Below are 21,903 nucleotides of genomic sequence, written 5' to 3'. Positions count from 1 at the left end.
ATTGGACAGGATGTAAAAATAGAAGGAAACCAATATTGACTAAAAAATATTAGCACACAAGGCTCAACCTTTAATAACATGTTAATATTCTCTTATACAAGGGCTTAATGACTCCAGGCTGAGAAACAACAATCTTCACACACTTTCTCCTAAGGAAATCTTTTTTGATCATTTTTAGTGAACTATACATAACAAGCAATATAAAGTAAATTATTTAGGGTCTGCTATTTGGAGCAGACTTGGGAAAATTCAAAATAATGGCGGTAGGAAGGTATAATGGTGGTTGAATTGGCGTTTGAATACTGAGTATAATAACTTATTGTGAACAACTTTATAAAAATAAAATACAATTTAAAAAAAGAATATTTAAATATCTTTCCTTTCTTACTCTTCTCTTTAAGTAGACTATCTTGATAGCTCCTGAGTGATGCAATGAAAATAGTGAAGTTTTGAGGTAATTTTGAAACAGGCATGAGGAAACACTGCAAGGAGAGAGACTGTTTCTCACGCAAGGCTGAAGAAATTTCTGGGTATAAATTCTGCTTATGTAGGATACCTAACAGCATTAGAATACTAGACTGCTAGAGAGTAGGACATCCTTGTATAATTTGATATAAGAGTGACTAAGAAATGAATGTCCAGATAAAAGTTGCTAACATTTAAAAGACAGTTTAACTGAATTTTAAAACTTCACGGAGTGATATAGTATCATTTATCAAGCTTCAGTTGCATTACCTCAAAGGGAAAAAAAAAGACATAGCTGGTACCTTTGAATTTTAGTATTTGGGGTGTAAATAGCCTGAATATAATTTTATCACCATGCTATGGTCAAAATGCTTCACTTTTTGAAAATTTATAACTCTACAACTGTACCTCATGATGTTTCACTCGATCATGGTCACGGTCCTCCCGTTGATCTTCGATTTGCTCGCGCGGGCCCAGTAACGTCTCCATTGGAGACTTTGTTGTTACTGTGTTTGGCATATCGAATTCGTCACGGGGAGCTTGCCAGGCTCTGCCATGCGGGCGAGATACTCTCAGTAGCTTGCCAGGCTTTCTGAGTGGGGCAGAGGAACCGAACTCGGGTCGGCCATGTTGGCCGCTTTTAAGGCAAACGCCCTACCTCTGTCACTAATTAAAAAAAAAATTAAAAAAATGCTTCTTGCTGAAAGTAGACTATAGACTGAACATGATTGCCACTCAATGCCTTTTGCAAACCACAGCACCCAAAAGTAGAGAGAAGAAAAAAGGGAATACCCTGCCACAGAGGCAGGGTGGGATCGGGGGGATGGGGGGTGGGAGGGATACTGGGATTAGTGGTGGTGGAGAATGGGCACTGGTGGAGGGATGGGTACTCGATCATTGTATAACTGAAACCCAAGCACAAAAATCTGTAAGTCTACAACTGTACCTCATGGTATTTCACTAATAAAAATTTAAAAAAATGCTTCACTTTTCTTTTTTTTATTTATTGATTGATTGATTGGCATTTTGAGTCACACTCGACGATGCACATGGGTTGCTCCTGTCTATTCACTCAGAAATTACTCCTGGCGATGCTCAGGGGACCATATGGGACGCTGGGAATGGAACTCAGGTCTGCCACATGCAAGGCAAACTACCTGCTGTGCTATCACTCCAGCCCCAATGCTTCGCTTTTCTTGGGCCTCAATGGTGTCTGCATAGTGGAGCTACTATGAGAATGTATCTCATAAGATATGAGCATTAAATGAGTCAATATATGCAAATGCAGCCGACCCAAGTTCAATTCCTCCGCCCGTCTCGGAGAGCCTGGCAAGCTACCGAGAGTATCTCCCCTGCATGGCAAAGCCTGGCAAGCTACCTGTGATGTATTGGATATGCCAAACACAGTAACAAGAATTCTCACGATGGAGACATTACTGGGCCCACTTGAGCAAATCGATGAACAACAGGAGGACAGTGCAGTGCAGTGCAATGCTCCTAAAATTGTATTTGGCACACAATGCTTTGTGTTTGTTTAAAGAGATAACCTGCTAATAAAACAAAAAGCAACATGTTCATTCTTCTATTATTCTGAAATGTTTTAGAGAATCCCTGTCTGAAATTATGACATTTTACAAATTAGGCAAAAGTCCTTTATTTTTTAATTTTTGAAAAAGGTGACATTGTCCCCTATCTTATTTATGAATTTGTTAAACTATGCTTTGATAATGAAAAAATAACCAAATATACTTGTTTATTTGCCAATAAAGACACCTAAAAAAATTGAAACAGTCTCCAAAGTGGCTTGGAAGAGTTTTGAAAATATTTGGCAGCATTACTGAATAAGCAAAAGGCTTCTGACGTGACTCCTTTGAAGATAAAAACTCCTTTTTGATGTATGAGTTTAGGTACATTTGTTGAATTAAAATAGCATGTTGTTCTCCAACTTTATGTCATGTGTCTCTGTTTGTGTATAAAAATTTATGACTTCATCAGTTTTAGTTTTTTAAGCTTCATAAACAACACTTTTGGTGAAAAAAATAGCTAAGCAACAAGCATGATTCTTTAGAAACACTTCTTTTCTTGCATGAAATTCATTCATTGGGAACAAAAACTAAAGATTTCTGAGAGCGGATTCCCACTATAGTCATAGCCATTGCACAAATAATAGTAATAGTTTGCAGGAATTGTGTCAAACATTTTGATAAATAATTTGCCACCACTATTTTAATTAGTCATAAAAGCAAAGATTTAAAATATTTCTCCTAATAGTTATACTAGAAAAGAGCCAGAGCAACAATTTTTATTTTATAAAATAAGATATAGTGATATATAGGAATTAGCTAACCAATCCAAGCTCTTACAATTACATGGGAATAACAAGGATTTGAATCTGGGTAGTTGGATTTCAGCATTCACCCTGAGAGCTACTTGGACCACGCCATTTCCCGAGTGGGAAATGAGCCCAGCTTCTCCATCATGATGCTATAGGCTGCAGGCAGCCCCAGTGGGCCAGTGACAGGAGCAGGCCTCTGGTGATGGGGGAGCATTTTCAGTCCTGAGGGTGGGGTGTCATCTTCCTCACTTTGTGTCCCCACTCACAACAGTCCCTGTAGAAGAGCACATTAGGCATGTGTGACAGGGACTGCTGAAGTCAGCCAGACTTCCCTACCTCTGTCGTTGGCCTGTTTGGACTGGTTTCATCTGGGGTTTAGTAATAATGTGATGAAAGCTGTGGGAAGAGGCAGAGCGTCTGAAGTGTTTTGGCAACAGGAGACTTATAGACGGTTGCTAAGGACTACCAATATTTGTCTCTTAGAAGCTATGTGACTCCTCTCTGTCAACCTACATAGTTAAGAAGGCAATTTTATGATATTATTGACTCTACACAAAATGAGTCAATTTTTCCTCATAAAATATTTATCAAGAGCAAGTTATTATTCTTTTGCTAAGTTTTATCAGCAGAAGCACTACTGATAAATAATGTGGCAATTGAATTGCCTGATAAATTAACTGCTAAATTCATTACAGCAAAATAAACTGTGAGTGACCCTTAGAACCAGAGAGAGAGACCAGTGGTTAGGACTCTACCTTACCTTCAGTTAAACCATATTCAACCCTCAGTAAGCCATATGTCCACCAGAGTCATGCCGGGAGTGATCCCGAGTGCAGAGCCAGGAGTAAACCCTGAACACCACTAGGCGTGATATCCACTGGGTATTCCCGTCCCCACAAAAAACTCCAACAAAGCCAAAACTAACACCCCCAACACTATTGTTATGTATCTTATATCTCACTAGTCATCACCGCTGGGTAATTCTTTCCAAAATAATTATGAAAAAATATATGAAAGCTGTCGACTCTGAACTCACCAGAAATTGGAATATTGACACCTGCTGCAACTTGGTACAATCAACATTAATTTGTATTAACATTATAAATCGCTCCTCACTTTTAAATTCCTCGATGTTCACCTAACAAAGACTTTTTTAATACATGGGCAATTGCCTAAATTATATTGATTTCATTTTTAATTTTTGGGCTATACCCGGTAGTGATCAGGGCTTAGCCCTGGCTTGGGGTTCAGGGATCACTCCTGTCAGTGCAGGGGATTGAACCCAGGTAGGTCACATATAGGTAAGTGTCCTCCTCACTGTACTATCATTCCAGTCCTGTCTCCATTTTAAATGTCTGACACAAAATCTTGTAACAGCTGGCACCCCGATTTCAGTTCTACAAAATATTTACTTTATGTAACTATAACCTGTTTTTGACTATCTTTGCTTCAAAGCATGACAGGAGACACTTTTTGAAAAAAAAAAAAAGCACTAAGAAGAGATCCTTCATAAATCACCTACATTTTAGGGGTAAAAAGCAAAGGGAATCTATATGTAACATTGGAGTCAGATAACTATTTGTATAGAGCTGGATAATGGGATAATTCATGAAGTCAAATGATTTCAGATTCATTCTGTTTGAGACTCATTATATTGTTATTCACAATGAATTCTTATGGTATTCTCATCATTGAAAGAATCAAAAGATAATAATAGGACTTCCTTACTTGAATTTAAAGACCTACTCGGTGATGTGTGAACAATGGGAACTCTAAAATAAAGGAATGTGCTAACAGAATATTCCTGGATAGAATATGCTATCTTTCAATAAAAGAATATTTAAAACACCACAGGAAAATTTCTTTCATAAATTATTGAAAATGTTGCAATTATTTCAAGAGGGAGGACAGATTATGAGACTGGGGAAATTTGCAAATGGAAAATTGAATGGATTTACTGTTTGAAATGGTTTCAGATCAGGTAAGAAGAAAAAAATTACTACAAACCAAACTAAACCAAATTTTTTAGTATCACTGAAACCTCCCAATGAACCCTTGCGAAAAAAAGTGAAAATTAGCAGGAAATACTATTATTATAATAGTCACGGTCATGATCCTCCCTTTGTTCATCGATTTGCTTGAGCGAAGGCAGTAACGTCTCCATCGTGAGACTTGTTGTTACTGTGTTTGGCATATTGATTACGTCATGGGTAGGTTGCCAGGCTTTGCCGTGTGGGCAAGATACTCTCGGTAGCTTGCTGGGCTCTCCGAGAGGGGTGAAGGAGTCGAACCTGGCTCAGCCGGGCCGGCTGCGCGCAAGGCAAAGACCCTCAATAGTATGAGGTGAAAAACAGCAACAATAAGAACAAAAAAAAATCCCCCATAACAAAACTAAGGTGATGTTAAGATGTCAATTATTTGTAAACAAACATACACGTTTGAGAGCAAACAATAAGTCCAATTATTAGACTAATGCTGGCAATATGTTGCAATATTAATAAAGACTAGAATCATCCAATTCTTATTTGTGTCCATAATTTTGACTAAGGAGAATAATTTTGATCCTAGAAAGGTAAAATAAATATGCTTATTGAAAATTGAAATCCAAGAGGAAATCAACTGTTAGAGGAAGAACAACTCCCAATAGGGCTTAAATATTATGAACTAGAAGTATTTATAGATGAAAACACTAAGCAAGTCGTCTTGAACTTGGGTGATGGGAAGAGACATCAAAAAATAAGAAGTGGCAAATAACTTAATTTTTTTGAAGCTGGAAAAAAGTGGATTATAAGTATTTAAAGACTAGCAATTTTACTGGTTAATTCTGGGTAAAGTTTTTGAATAAATTATTAAGCTATTGTTTTTAAACAGGGCATGCTTAAGAGATAGCATTTAGTTATCAAATACAAAAAATGTAAAGCTCTACTTTTGCTTATTTTTAAAAAGATCCCTAAATGAAGCTGATAATAATATTAAAACATAAAGCATGTTAATAAAGGTACCAGTAATAAAAAGTTGCTGGAGATCAAATTTACTCATGGAAGGCAAATGCTCTACCACTAAATTACATCCTCAGCCTTAAAAGTTATTGTTAATAGAAAGCATTATTATCTAGAGAACATTAGATTCAGAAAAATTTCTGCATGATATACTTTATATAAAATTAGAATTTTTAAATTTTTAAAGGAGAAATGCCTGGTTTTGCTGGAGGTGGGCAGGACCAAGACAATGGGGTTGAGCTGAAGGCTTCACGAATGGTAAGCATGTACTTTACATTGAGTTATCAACTCTTCCCAAAATAGAATTGCTATATGACTTATACTTGATTGGTCATTTGGTCAGTTATTATAAAATGCTCATAATGATATAACAGGTCATGAAAAAAAGCAAAATTTTTAATGCTACATGATATTTCATTACCTAATTATTTATATATACTATATTTTTTATGTACTGATAATTTTTTGAAATAGTGTTTGCTTCCCAATGTACAAATAATTTTATTTAATTTACTCCTTTGTATTGGTAGGAAGTAGTAAGAAAATGTTGAGTGGATCAGCCTTGTAAAGTTGTAAACTGCCAAAAACAGTAACAACAAGTCTCAAAATTTGTTGTGAGATGTTACTGGTGCCCGCTCAAACAAATCGATGAACAATGGGAGGACAGTGCTACAGTGCTACTATATTTATTTAGTGAATTGGTCACAGTCACGGTCCTCCTGTTGTTCATCAATTTTGCTGGAGCGGGCCCAGTAACATTGTGAGACTTGTTACTGTGTTTGGCATATCGAATATGTCACGGGTCGCTTGCCAGGCTTTGCCTGGGCAAGATACTCTCGGTAGCTTGCTGGGCTCTCTGAGAGGGGCGGAGCAATCGAACCTGGCTCGGCCATGCTGGCTGCCCGCAAGGCAAACTCCCTACTGCTGTGCTATTGCTCCAGCCCAGTGAATTGGTATTTTTGAATATTGGGTTTACTTTAATTTTGTGATCTATAAATCATTTTCTTATAGATATATTAGGGGTGCATTTTGTGTGCTTTTGTTCCTTTTCTTCAGTACAAATTTCTTAATAAAATTCTGGTTATAGGATAAAGTTTTTTTGTTATACCAGTTGCCAAGTTGTTATGTTTTAGCAATTTCATGTTTCTGCCAATAGTGAATAAGAATGCCTCCTTTCATTGGTTGGAATCAACCACAAGTGTGTGAGGGCAGAGGGGAGGTAAGATACAGAAGAAACTGAGATGACATTAAGAGCTGGAAACCACACTGGACAGGAACTGAGTGTTCAAAGTAGGTAAAGGGATATACATGACAACCTTTCAGTATCTATACTGCAAACCACAGGGCCTGCAGACTGCAGGGAGTGGGGGTGGGGGAAGGAAATGGGAGGGAAACTGGGGACATTGGTGCCTGGAAATATACACTGGTGGAGGAAGGGTATTGGAACACTGCATGAGACTGAAACCTAATTATGAGCAGCCTTGTTAAGATTTATCTCACAGTGATTCAACAATAAAATAAAAAAAAATGCCTTTTTAAGAGATTTTGGTTGAAATTAAGCTTAAAATAAACTTGGAAATATATGGGAAATTGTCAGATGTGGTATTCTAACTTTTCCTCATGGAATGGTGTACTCTTTAGACATATATATTATATTGAGAATTAAGTTTCATTACATAAATACTGCACATTTCCTCACTACATATACAAGTATAAAATTTCTTTCCTATAAATCCTACATATTTCCTAAGTAGGATTATACTTATATATTAAAGTTTTTAAAATAGTGCAGCTATTAGAAATGAAATATTTTCATATAACACGTTTTTCTGGTTCCTGTTTCTCAAGTTATTGATTTTTGTGTATTTATTGGCTATCCTATTACTGAACTTTCTGTTAAACCTTCTCCTTAACTTTATAAACACTGAAGCTGAGAAACAAAAAGTATATTAACTTTCTAAATCACATGGTTTTTACAATGTTGGAATTGCTGTTGAACCTAATTTTCTCTAACTCCAAAGGTTAAATTTTTTATATTATACCTTATCACTTCCCAAGTATGTCAGTGGATACAATTTCCCAAACAATGGATGTTATTGCACGAAGGGCTTTGTATGGGTCAGAGAACTCTGTTCAATTCTCAGCACGAAAATTTAAGGGTGACCCTGACATTTAAGGATGTCTAGAATGAGTCTGGAATCTAAGAGATGATTAAAATTGAGAAAACAAAGCTGATAGTTTCAGTGGTTAGTTATGATGATTAGGTAGACGTTATTGAAACTGTATTTTAGGGCATTATGTCAAAATCTTACCCCTGAGAGTTGTTCTCAAATGGAATGTGATGTTTGGGAGATATTGCTTCACCTGATATTGGAAGTGATCAAGGAGAATCTGGGTGAGCATCACTTGAACCTGATGCAAAGCTGATGAGAATGTGGAAAAAGAACTTCTAAGATTTCTCCTGGTTTTATAGTTATTTTTGCAGATGGCTTAAATATACTCAGAATCTTAAGTTAGCCATGAGAATGGGACATAGTTATCACAAATACTTAAGAGTAAATTAAAAAGCACACGTCTTAAGCTTCATTTTATTCACAATTTGACTTAGTTTTCCTCAGTCTTATAGTAACTCTAATGGATCTCTAAATGGGATGCTATTTGTTTCTATTCTTTTATTCTATTATTCACCCTTTCCTGCTTGGTTTAATGAATAAGGACAAAACAAAACAAGGACCAAAAGTCAACATGAAACAAGTCCCCCTTAATAATTTGAGGTGATGACAAATTTAGCTATGTCTTTAGTAGAAAAAAAATCTGTTAGCAAGTTAACTAATTATTATTTCTTTCCCCTGTTTCAGCTTGGTGGCAATCTATCACTCATTTGTGGTGAATTTTTTTCCATGCTCCAGCTAGTATTGAGCAGTGAGAGATGTAAGGATATCTTTGCTAGTTTAAGAAATCCTAGTTGGAAGGAAGAGACTGTAATGGAAGTGCATGGGGAGAAGGTAACAAAGGCTCTGAAATGACTGATTCTATTCCAATTATATTAAAGGAATAGCATTCTTAAATAAATAGCTTTGCCTTCTTCTCCTTTCTACCTCTCCTCTTGACCAAGGGAGGAAGGGAAAGGAGATTGCAAGGGGTGAATTACTAGATTGGATTAGAAAATGTACTAAAGTGAAGCAAAATCTTTGTAGTTTTCTGCTACCCTTCAAACTCCATTCCTAAGAGTGAACAACAGAGACAGTTGGGAATGAGGGCAACGTTGTGGTATTGATTAGATCTTGTGGTGTGGTCAGAAATCTGACAAGCAGGATGGATTAAAATTATACTATATGTACAGGATGGATTGAAATTGTACTATATGTCAAATCCCTCAAATTTAATTGGCCTTAAGTTTCCTATAAAATAGAGATATTAGCATCTACTTTTAAAAATACTCAGGACTGTCTCTGACAACTGAGACAGTGATGGGAAGCTTGTACCTCTCCAAAGCTTAAAGATTACAATAGATGCTATTATTTTAAAGAATTTTTAAAGACCTGAAATGTCCTTTCTTTTTATTAGCATGAATTGTGATTTTCAGGGTAACCTGATCTATGTTAAAATTTCTTTTTTCAGGTTTGTGTCTTAAATGTCTTGACTGAACCTACTCAGTCATGGGATTTTACTTAAAGATAGTAAGTAGATATTTTATTCAAACTGTTTTTAGGGTGTTTTAGGAAAATACATATCTCACAGGGTTTTTAGTAAAGGCATTTCTTGAGAGAGTAAATTTTCATAGAGTCTCAGACATCACCTCCACTGGGATAAATTATACTATTTATGTAAGTATAAATATATTAAGAGTAGCTAGGAAACCTGTGACTGAAGATTAGAGAGTGTACGTCCTGTTGGAATTCTCACACTGAGTTAGGCTATCCTTGTTTAGATTCTAGCTAGGGGCTTCCATTTGATTTGTTTAAATCACAGCTTTCTAAATAGGCAGCTCCTTTCTGACAGCGAGTAATGTCTATAAAGTTCATGGGGATTTTTGTCAGTAGAAAACATTGCAAAGTGGCATTATCATTCTGGAACACACTGGAAAAACCTTCCCCTGTAATCAAAAAGGAGTTTCCTTAATAAGCTATCATAATTATTATACCTCATCACATGGTTTTCTTTGTGGGTGGGCTATTATGTTTGGCAAAGAAATGTAGCATTGCACATTTGTTTGAAGAAACCTTTCCCTCTCTGGAAGAAATGTGTAATCTTAGCTCAGTGTTGTGGAAAATTGTACAGAGGCTTTGTTGTTAGAGTCTTCTGGCCTGGGGTTTCTATTATCTCCTACATCTCCATGTACCATTGTTAAACCAATATCACTGGATGCTCATGACAAATTGGAAGTTCTTCCTATAATACTGCCATATCCTTGAGATGCACTGCATGAATATGACTCTGTGTGTGTGTGTGTGTGTGTGTGTGTGTGTGTGTGTGTGTTCAAAGCTATTCTAACATCAATGAGCCCTTAGAACTCAATAATACAACTTTTCAAACATGGGCAAGTTTCTGCCTTTAGTCACAATCCTGCTCTCACTTGTGTTCTTTCATTTCAACAGATGTAATGAACAAGGGAAAATGTATATGGCCAGCTTGGGAAATATGAGTGGACCAGCTTTGCTTGCTACCTGTAAAGTCTGAAAAGTTTGCACACAATCACATTCAAGAGAGCAAAGACTTATTTTCATACTCTGCTGTTGCTCTGTGATATTTAAACATTTTACTTTTCCTTTAAAGAGACCTTAGACTTGGACCAACTGTTCTGCCATCACTGGGCCCCTTGAATAAATATGGGTTTCCATGTTTTTCTACATAGTAGAATCTTCAAATTATTAATTACCAATTCCAGTTTTGAGATCATTACCAATCATATCTAAGATACAGACAGAAGAAAAGTATGATGAGGTGACTGGGTGACAGGCCATACATGCTGAAGAAAGAACTAGAGCCTGTAGTTATTTGTATTATTATTTTAAAAGGCTTATCTACATGTTGGATAGATTTGTTGCTTTTTTTTTTCCAAAGAACTTTCTGTACTCAGAATTCCCAAATTTACAAATTCAGAAAAAATTCTTCAGGAATGGAAAGAAATAGGGAGTAGATCGGGGTAATGTGAGTGCTCCTTATTATTTTGCGTCAGGAGCAGTTTTGGCTGCCAAATGTGGCTGTTGCTTAAATTCCATAGTCAGGACTTCAGTGGCTCCTTTCCCAGTGAAGTCAGTGCAGGGCAGGTACTTGTTCTTGTGATTATTTCTATCGTCCAGTTTTTGATAAAGTTTACCTCCTGTCCCAGAGTTACCTTGTCTCTGAGGCCCATCATGACATTTTTGCTGCAAATGGAACCCCACTCTCATCCTATTTGGCACTTTTGCTTCTCCTTATTTCACTCTTTCTCTTTTAAGAGTGTATATTTGGTGCATTTGGAGCGTATATCTGAGCATTTGAGAGTAAGTGCTCAGTAACTCTTAATTAAATAAGAGAATGAGAGAATGAATTAATAGCAGACATTTTTAATGGTTAAAGGTCACGGTCACGGTCCTCCCATTGTTCATCAATTGGCTCGAGTGGGCCCAGTAACGTTTCCATCGTGAGACTTGTTGTTACTGTGTTTGGTATATCGAATACGTCACGGGGAGCTTGCCAGACTCTGCCGTGAGGGCGAGATACTCTCGGTATCTTGCCAGGCTCTCCGAGAGGGGCGGAGGAATCGAACTCGGGTTGGCCATGTTGGCCGCGTGCAAGGCAAATGCCCTGGACTGCTGTGCTATCGCTCCAGGTAAACCTTGTCAACTTTTTTGATCCTTACTTATTTTCTCCCCAACTGCGTACAAATTTATTTTAGCTCTTAGGAGAATTGTCCTGAGCTCTCTCTCTCCTCAAACTACTCTTTTTGTAAGACTGTGATCTCTAGACAGTTTAGGAATTTCAGCTCTAGTGGTGAGACAAAATTTAGTAGTAGTGTTTCCTAAGGTCACTGTAGAAGTTAGTATAAGACAATGTGTTCCTTGGAGAAGAGGATGCCAAGAGATTATATAGATTTATTAATGCTAAGGGGATCTTTCTGTTCCAGAGGGAATTTCATCCAGTCCTCTCCATTGTTTTTTAGTGTGGGACAAGCTTACTTCTAGACTGGAAATTTCTGGATATAACAGTGGGACCTTTTTCTTGCTTTTCTCCAGAATGCCAAAGACATTGTTCATCGGTTTAGGTGATAGTAAAGTCAATTTAAAATTACCAGTCTTGGGATCAAGAGACAGTACAAGGGTTAAGTTACATGTCTTGTATGTGGATCTCCTTGTTCAAGTCTCCAGGACTACATATGTCCTCAGAACAGCATTGGGGCCCATTCTTTTTTTATTTATTTATTTTTTTTTCTCACACCTGTTGATGCACAGAGGTTACTCCTGGCTTTGCACTTAGGAATTACTCCTGGCAATGCTCAGGGGACCATATGGGATGCTGGGAATCGAACCCAGGTCTCCCGAGTGCAAGGCAAACACCCTACCCGCTGTACTATTGCTCCAGTCCGGGGGCCCATTCTTGAGCGCAGAGCAGGTAGTCGTACCTGAGCACAATTGACTATGACTCCAAAACAAAGAAAATGAAACAAGAAATCACTGGTCCATTTAAATAACCCCTTTCTATGTAAAAAATCTATTAGTTAAATCTATTTTTATAAAGTTATTAGTTAAAATGTATACTAACAAAGAGCCTAAAGAGATATTTTAATTAATGTAATCTTTAATCAGCTTGAAATAACTCTGTTTTTGAGTTATTTTTTGAAAACTGAATTCTTGACTAAGAGATACTTGGACCAATAACTTATTAACAAGGAAGAGCTGGAAGGTGGAGAAAGTCATATGGAGGAATACGAGAGTAAATAGGCAAAAGTAGAATTCATATCTGGTGCAGGAAAACTGAAGTATCTTCTTTTCAACAATTGTTTCTTTATTTTCATAGTTTAATTTTTTAAAAAAAGTCTTTGAGAAGGCTTCTGACTAATTAAAATTCAATTTACTCCTATGAAAAATGAATGACATATCACAGTGATTCTGTATTCAATTTGAGAGCCCAAATACCATATTCCAGGTATTTACTGTATTTAATCTTTTTTATTTTAATATATTTTTATAGGAATAAGGAAGCTGTTGCTTGGTTCTATAAAAGTACCAGACATAGACATTTGCTTTTGCATTTAAAGTTATGGTGGAAATAACGACTTTCTTAACATCATCAGAAACTAGCTGGAGTAAATCAATAGAGTAAATCAATAGTATCACAGCCTAAAATTTGAAAAACAAAATTTTCTATTAAGTCTAAAAGGACTTAGAAGTCTAAAAAAATTTCTTTTTCTTGGTAAAATTAAGCCTGTGAATTTCTGAATCTGGATACCTTAAGCAAGTGTTTTAGGATATTTTTTAAGTATACAAAATTTATTTCAGTGCAGTGGATAGGAAAATTGTTAAATGATGTTTGCCACCAAGTTTTAGTTAGGTCAGTGATTCTGAAGACTTTTAAGTTTTCCAAAAGAGAAAAAAAAAAGACCCAAACCCAGAAAACTCTATTGATGCCATCAGCTTAAATTTTCCCGGAGGGAAGGGCAGTGTCTGAGGTGGCTTCCTGGTAGGTGAAGGGTGGAGAAAACTGGCATTTCCCAGGACATCCAGGAGGCAGACCAGAGAATGTGTTGTTTCCATGGAAATATCACTCGATTTTCCCTTTTTTTGGAGATGAATATGACTGGACTGAGCCTGGTAAGGTAGAGGCTAGTGGAAAATTGTTTCCATAAGCTCTTTCCCTTTTAATCTTTTAAAGAAGGGATATATTTGGGCCAAAAGAATAAGTCAAAAAGCATTGATTTTTATTTTTGATCACCATGAAAGCACATTTCTGTGTATTCAGAAACTTCTTTCCTATCCTGTCTGGTTGTGATGCATTTGAATCTTATTTGTTTTCTCGATCTGGAAACCTCGGTGAAAGTTCCTGGATTTCCTGGATAGCTGGCCTGGGCATTCCACTGGGACACTTGCTGCTTCATTCAGTGTTTAGCAGGTACTCAGGAGGTAACAAGGACTTAAGCTAGACTTGGATTCAGTTCAAAAAGGAAAAAGTGGAACAAGGAGCTACATGTCCATTTTATGGAATCCATCATTTAAATTAGCTAATTAGGAGAGAGGCACCACGGAAAGCAGAGCTTGTGCCCACACGACTCACACAGTCTAATCGAGTAACCTTTAGACAACAGCTGTCCTGTGAAAGGTCCAGGCCAAAAACAACAGAGCAGGCCGGAGTTCCTGCCCCTTTGAGCAGGACAGCTGAAGCAGTGGTCGAGTTTAACAACAGAAAAGAGCAAAAAAAAAAAAAAAAAAAAAAAAAAACCCAAAAAAACAAACAGCAATCCACACAATTTTTTTTAAAGGAAGTAGAAGGTACTAATTAGAAGCCAAACAATTCAAGAGCATTGTCCTAAAAGAAAATTTCAACTTTACAGGAGGACTTCTGCTTCTTGACTATTGGCTGAGAAAATATTTCAATTTATTCCGTTCTTTCTGTGTGGAACTGAGTCATTATATCTAGTTAATAAAATCCTACATTAGTATTACTATTAGCATTACTATTTACATTATTGAAGAGCAAAGAAAAATATCCTGCCCACTTCAGCATTAGCTTTAAAAAAGTATTTTTTTTCTTCCTGACAGCTATTTACAGTCTCTGAAAATGCTGAGGAATTGAAATGTTGCTCTCCAAACTTTTGCTTAAAATATTATTTATAAACTATTTCTAATGGTAAATGAGTGTGCCACAGATTTCAAGGTTACTATTGCCAAAAAAGAGAATTTTATAAAATTAAAATAAAAATTGGATCATTTAAGGAAAAAAAAGTTCATTTCTTTGACTCTTTCCCAGAACAAACATTTAAAAAAAAATGGAGCATTTTCTTTCCCAGTATTAACAAAATATTTTTCAAATCCATTGAATTTCATGCGTTGCATTCCTTTATCAGAATCTTATTCAGCTTGTGACTCTGCTGAAAAGTAATACTTTAGAATTAATCTGATTCGTGCTTTTACCTGCCTTTTCTCTTGTTTAATGCCTAGCTTAAGTACAACATTACTTTTCATTCTTGCCAGGCTTTCTGGAACATTCTACCCTACTACAGATAAAATAGTTCAGGTCATTTCTTTTCTCTCTCTCTTTAAAAGATGTAAAAAAAAAACAACAACAACCTTTTTGGATACTTTAGCTATTTTTAAAAAAGTTTCTAATTTGGGGGAACTCCGTTCTGTCAAACAGAAATTTAAGGAAAAGCTTCATTTTAATGCTATTTATAGAGGGTCAGTGACAACGAGCCAAGCTGCCTTAAAAACCTCTGCTAGCTGCTTGAAAACTGGGACACCGGCACGTTTGCGAAAATCTAGCACTTTTGCCCTGTACTCAGATTCTGCCCGCCGCCGAGAGTCCCCGAGGGTCACGAGGGTTAAGAGAGCAGCAGAGATGTGTCCCTGAAGGATGACAGTTCTGTTTTTCCATTTACTGGGGCTCGGCGACAGGGGCAGCCGGCAGCGCTCCTGCCCTGGGTCTGGACAGTGACCAGCAGCAGTTAGGAGTGCCGGAGGACTCACCGTGATGGCCTGGAGTCTTTCCTTCACCAGTTCGGCTTCTTCCATTCTAGAAGTCAAGGACAAGCAGCCGGTGGAGCAAGTCCGAAGCGACCATAAGCAGGAACCTCCTTGGAGCGAGGATCCCCGGGGGTGGCAGAAGAGACGCAGAGGAGAAAGTCACTCTTTGCACCAGGGAGAGGAGCAGAAATTCCCGGGCTCAGCCGGGCAGGAGCGTCTCTGAGCAGATGTACAGATCAGGCCAGACAGACACATGTAATGAGGGTGTGCTGGGGAGGCAGACGCTGAGGCTGCTGGCACGAGTTGACTGACAAGTTTGAACGGCAGCGGCACAAGCCCTTTCCCTTCAGGAGCTGCCAGCTCTTTGTTGTAATGTGCACAGTTAGCAAGGCACATTTTCTTATTAACCGTTCCTTCCCCAAGTCATTCTTTTTCAGGAGTGGCACAGGAAGCCCGGCTCTGAGTGTTTAATCAGCCTCCGCTGGCTAGACACAGCACCTCTCTGGAGCTGGGTGTCTGTGTGCACTTGTACAAAGTTAGTTTACTTGCACTCTGAAGCTAGCAAACAGAGTCTCACGGTGGCGGAGCCAAGCCAGTCCCTTGCCTTTCTGCCTCTCAGTGATAGTAATGATAACTTCTCCAGTTACTTTCACATGCAAGATGCTTCTACGTTTATCTTAGGCTACCTTCTCTCTTCCTCCTCCTTCTCCCACTGGTTTCTCAGGTTTTGAATTGCAAACTGTGGCATCTTTCTGGGGCGGGGGAGACACCGAAGGTGATAATGTGAGTCTATTAAGAAGTTGGCCCACCAGCACTGTTCAGTGAGGTTCAAATGCCAAACACCACCCTCTGTTTGTTCCTTGTGTGGGATTTTATGGAATGCAGTTCTTTCTTGGACCATGTTCAGAAATGACACTCTGGCTCTTTCTGGAACTTGCCCATTTTGACCTCACCAGTTATGCAAGAGAAAGGCGGGTGCCTTTGAAAGGTTTGAGGCAGGTCTGTAAGCATGCAGTCTCTCTCTGTGTGGGTCTTCCCTAGCCCCTTAAAGAAAGAAAGAAAGGGAAAGCCAGTGAAACTCTTAGGTGAGGGCAGAGGCTGGGGAGTTTTCAAGGGACTTCCCTTTCTCTCCTCTGCCATTAAAAAGTTATTTAAGGAATTATGATTTTCAAAAATTACTCAAAGAGTTATGACTAGGAGTTGAATTTTAGACATATAATGTTCTAGTCAGTCTTACCAATTCCACAACCAATGTCAACTTCCTCTAGCATTTCTTTAATTAAAATTTGTTATGGTAAACTCTAATTACTATCAGCTTCATTGCTGTGTTAGGTGCTATCAAGAACCTTCCATCAACATTCAACTGGAAAAAGGACACCTCAAACTTGGACAGAATGCTTTACTTTCCTTAGCATTGTTGAGGGGCTGGAGTAATAGCACAGCAGGTAAGACATTTGCCTTGCACGTTGCCAAACCAGGTTCAAGTCCTCCGTCCCTCTCGGAGAGCCCGGCAAGCTACGGAAAGAATCCTGCCTGTACGGCAGAGCTTGGCAAGCTCCCCATGGTGTATTCAATATGCTAAAAAACGTAACAAGTCTCACAATGGAGATGTTACTGGTGCCCGCTCGAACAAATCGATGAACAATGGGAGGACAATGCTACAATGCAGCATTGTTGATATCAGTGGTATAAGATGCATTAATAACAATAACAATGCATCCTGTATCTCTTATAAGGTGCTGGGATATATGCTGCTATCCATATTTACCCAGTTTAATTGAGTTATAATTGATATGATACCTGTATAAATTTCAGGTGAGTAACATAAAGGCTTGAAAGACACATAAAATTATTATTGTGACTTTAGTTAATATACATCAATTCATCTAGGTGCACATTAGTTATTTGCACTTTTAAAAACATGAGAAAACTAAGTAAAAGAGAAGTAAATTATTGCAAGAAGAATCAGCAGCAATGCCAGGACTGGAATCTGGGTTCTAATTTTCTAACAGCCACTCCTTCATCAATGCTTGCCCAAGAAAGCATGTGGAATAGACTGGAGCCTCATCCATGAGTTTTTCCTTGAGAAAGGCTTGAACTCCAAGTCTCCATTTATATTTAGATTCAAGAACACTTACCAGTGTGTGCAAATCTTGATGAAATCCCCCACTTTCAAGAGTTTGAAAGTATACTTGACAGTAACTTTTGCCCATAATTTGTACATCTCCAAATGACAGGGAAATTATGCAGTTGCAGACTTTATCATTCTAAGTCTGATTACTATTGGATGGACATTTGTTTAAAAAAAATCAAACATTAAAATGTTTCTGACTTTGTTTATCTGCATATTCTGGCAGAAAGAAAAGACAAGCAAGCAATAGTGATAAATATCTCAGTCAGAATTATATATTTGCTGCCCAGAACAGATGGGAAATTGTCCAATTAATAGTCTGGCTCTTTTCCTAAAAACAATTTGCCTCTCAAATTTCATTCTGCCATGAGAAAACCCAAGGATATTCATGTGTAGGAGAGGGTTAAGTAAAATAAAATGATCAGTGAGGTTAGAAGGGTTGGGAGTTGGGACAAGTGATTGGCATCATCTGGTATTTATTCAATTTGTTGATGATACCTATTGTTAATATTTTTAAGCATTTTAATTTAATATGCATATCTTTATTGATCACCTATAATCAATAGTATTTTTAAGAAACAAATGTCAAGTTGAGTTAAATGTATTAGATTTGGTGACTGGATAATGTGGCTCAGTGGTATAGCATTTGCTTTGCATATGTGAGGCTCTGGGTTTGAGATCTGGCACCACACAGACATACACACACAGTATGTAAAATTCTGTTAGGGAATGGCCATATATTTAAATAAAAACAGGAATGTAGGCAGAAGAGACTGGAGCTGTGAAAAAATTGTGAGGGTGTGGGGGAAGCCTGATTGGAATGAAGGAGAGAGGGAAGAAAACTGAGGTAGAAACAGTTTAATCTTCAGGGCAGGATGGCAAGGTCATCAGAGAGTTTTGCAACCAAAGTTGGCTACCAGAGCTGTATCTCCCAGCAATGGCTCTGTTTTAGCATTCCTACCATACTCAATCATTGGCTAGAAGAAGCCTTTGAGAAGCATGGTTTTAATGCAAATACAGGGATGAATTTCAGAGTACAACAGCTGGGACTTTCCATCAATTAAGCTTTTGGAGTTGGATGTCTGAGAAGCATATTTTCGAGAGCCACATTGATAACTGCCATGGAAGAAAAGTAGAACAGAAAGAATAAAGATTGTTAAGGACTTAGATGGTTATTTGGAATTAGGTGATTGATGGTAACACTAAAAGGTAAAGGTAAAGGCCCTCCCGTTGATCGTCGATTTGCTCGAGCGGGCTCAGTAACGTCTCCATTGGAGACTTTGTTGTTACTGTGTTTGGCATATCGAATACTCTCGGTAGCTTGCTGGGCTCTCTGAGAGGGGCGGAGGAATTGAACTCGGGTCGGCCATGTTGGCCGCTTGTAAGGCGAACACCCTACCGCTGTGCTATCGCTAACACTAATGAGAAGGAAGTATTGGAATAAGGTGTTTCACGAAGGCTGGGAGTTAGTCATAAAGTTAGTAATGGAAAGGTAAGGTAAAAGGTAAAAGGTAAAGGCCCTCCCGTTGATCGTCGATTTTTCTCGAGCGGGCCCAGTAACATCTCCATTGGAGACTTTGTTGTTACTGTGTTTGGCATATCGAATACATCGCGGGGAGCTTGCCAGGCCCTGCCGGGCAGGCGAGATACTCTCGGTAGCTTGCCGGGCTCTCCGAGAGGGGCGGAGGAATCGAACTCGGATCGGCCATGTTGGCCGCTTGTAAGGCGGACGCCCTACCCGCTGTGCTATCGCTCCAGCCCCTATAAAAATTTCTAATCAAAAGCCCCACAGGTGGACTGTATCTGACATGTTTTAGGACCAAATCCAGTGTGGCTAGAGTGGGAAGACTGAGGGAAGGAATAGTAATAGAAGACACGGTTAAAAACAGATACCAAACCATGCTGTCTTGTAGGAGATTATAAGGACTTTAGCTTTTATTCTATGTGGGGTAAAAAATTACTGAGATGGTTTGAGTGAAGAAGTAACATGACTTGGCACTTTTTATAGTTATGGAAGTAGGGAAGAGTAGATAGCAAGTTATTGTAGTAACACAGTTGAGAAATGATGGTGGCTAAAAGCCAAATTCGAGAACTGAGGGAATTGATTGAACCATGAATACATTTAGACTAGAAAGAACAGGATTTTGTAAGATTGAATATGGGGTTAGGAAAAAGAGGATGAACAATAACTCAAATGGGCACTGGTGGAGGGATGGGTATTTGATCATTATATAATTGAAATCCAAGCACAAAAATTTGTAAGTCTACAACTGTACCTCATGGTGTTTCACTAATAGAAATTTAAAAAAAAGAGTGAATAGATGTTATTAATAGAGATGGGGAAGTTGATAAAATTATCATCATTACTACTGTTATTATTAGAAATGGGGAGTTCAAAAATTAGTTTAAAGCAAACCAGTTACTTATCCACATGGAAATGCTGAGCAGATACCTGAATCTATGATTTTGGAGTTCAGGAAAGAAGTCTCATCAGGCTTTATGAAATTTATTATTTCTATGGAAGAAAGAAGAATCAGGAAACACTTAGAATTGCAATCAACAAAATAGTAAAAATCTAGTGAACTAAGGCTCATAAAAATGTTAAATGCCTATTTGTGTCAAATTCAATTATTATAAAATATATATGCAATGAGCTATGCTATCAAATTTTTTATTAAATCAATTTTACTAATAAATGTAAAAAAGATGGAAAGGGTTAACAGTAACCAAAAACTACCTAACTTTTCTCTTATTTGGGATATATGAGATTCTGAAATAGTACCGTTTTTAAAATGAAGTTTACTTCCTAATTTGAAAGGTAAGACATTATCAGAACATTTATAGGACAAGAATACAACTGTCAAAGTATTTTTTTAGGTTACAGCCAGTGGTGCTCAGGGCTTACTCCTGGGTCTGCACTCAGGGATCACTCCTAGTGACTTTGGGGGACTATATGAGGTGTCAATGATGTAACCTAGGTTGGCCACATGCAAGGCAAATGCCTTATCCATGGTACTATAACTCCATCATCAACTGCCTATGTATTTTGATAAAACAAACTTAGCTATTGCATTCTTTGAAACAAGAATAGTATTAAATGGTGAATAATAGAAGTATGTAGTCCTATGAGAGAGTACAGTGAGTTATAGAAGAGCCACTGGAGGGAGAATTTAAAACTCAAGAAGAGATTTCTAAGTGTGAAGGAAGGAAACAATGAGAACCAGAATGGAGATTGTTCTATCTAAGGCAGAGAGGAGAAATTAGATAGAATCATAGAAATACACTTTCATGCATAGAATTTGATATTCAGAAAAAAAGTGGATTGGGCAAGGGGGAGATGAAGATCATGTTTATATTTTAGGAGAATGAAACTCTTAGCTCCTCTCAGAAAATGTAAAAAGAGAAAAATATTTGGTAGGAGGATATTTTAAGAAGGTAGAAAAGATGAAATGTGAGAGTCTATGCAAAGGGTAGATGTTCTATTAAAGGAAAGATTCTCAGAATGGCCAGAAGGTTAAAATTTACAAGACCAAGAAGTGGATGAATAGGCAGGACAAAGTAGAGTGATGAGTTAAGTTACTAATATAATTGTTTAAACCTCAATGGTGGTGGCTGTGGGGATGATTCATAAAGGAGGAAAATAAAGGTTTCAGTAAAAGGATTAAATAGGAGAAAAGAATAAAAATTAGATTGATTTCAAAGTAAGTTAAAAACAGAGGCTTAAGTTAGAGAATTTGATATAAAATCACATAAAAAATAAAATCTTAATGAATAGTGGTAGGAAGAGAATGGAAAGAAATCAAAGACAGGAAATAAATAGTCTTGACATGCATATGCAGAGAGTTATTGTCAGTTGGGACTGCAAACTAATTGTGGTTAAAACAAAATTGGGTATTCATTCTCCTTCTGACTTCTCTCTCTCGTTCTCTTTTGGAGTGCATAGCTGGTGATGTTCTGTGATTTTTCCTGACTTGGTGCTCAAGGATCACCCCTGGTGGTGTAGGAGATTTGAACCCAGGTCAACATGCAAACCAAGCACCTTACTCACTGTACTATCTCTCTGATCTAGATTTCTCTCTCTTATCTGTTTTTCTCTATATCTATTTTTCATCTGATTCTCCATAACTATAGAGAACAGAGTTGCTAAGGACAAAATCTTCTGCTCACCATATTTCCAAAAGAATCATTGAACCGATACCTTCGGATTTATTCTGTGCTAATTAATTGATCTCTAGACTTACCTTCAACTTAAACTTCCATACTACACCCATATCAATGTATTGTATTCCTCATTATTTTCTTCTCTCATTGATT

The 21,903-nt window shown here is 37.6% G+C and overlaps 1 protein-coding gene across 1 annotated transcript in view; it reads right to left on the bottom strand.

The window, feature by feature from the left end:
- PALMD (palmdelphin) overlaps positions 1-16,016 on the bottom strand; it is a 65,221-nt gene extending 49,205 nt beyond the window's left edge. Inside the window, exon 1 of the mRNA XM_056139070.1 lies at positions 15,462-16,016. Within this exon, the coding sequence (XP_055995045.1) occupies positions 15,462-15,506 (45 nt within the window). The 5' untranslated portion in view covers positions 15,507-16,016. The remainder of the gene's footprint in view (positions 1-15,461) is intronic.
- Positions 16,017-21,903: the final 5,887 nt, after the last annotated feature.

This window comes from Sorex fumeus, unplaced genomic scaffold, assembly GCF_029834395.1.
Source record: "Sorex fumeus unplaced genomic scaffold, SorFum_2.1 ptg000131l, whole genome shotgun sequence".
NCBI classification, from domain to species: domain Eukaryota; kingdom Metazoa; phylum Chordata; class Mammalia; order Eulipotyphla; family Soricidae; genus Sorex; species Sorex fumeus.
The sequence above is the reverse complement of the archived record's forward strand: the minus strand, read 5'-3'. Positions and strand labels throughout refer to the sequence as shown.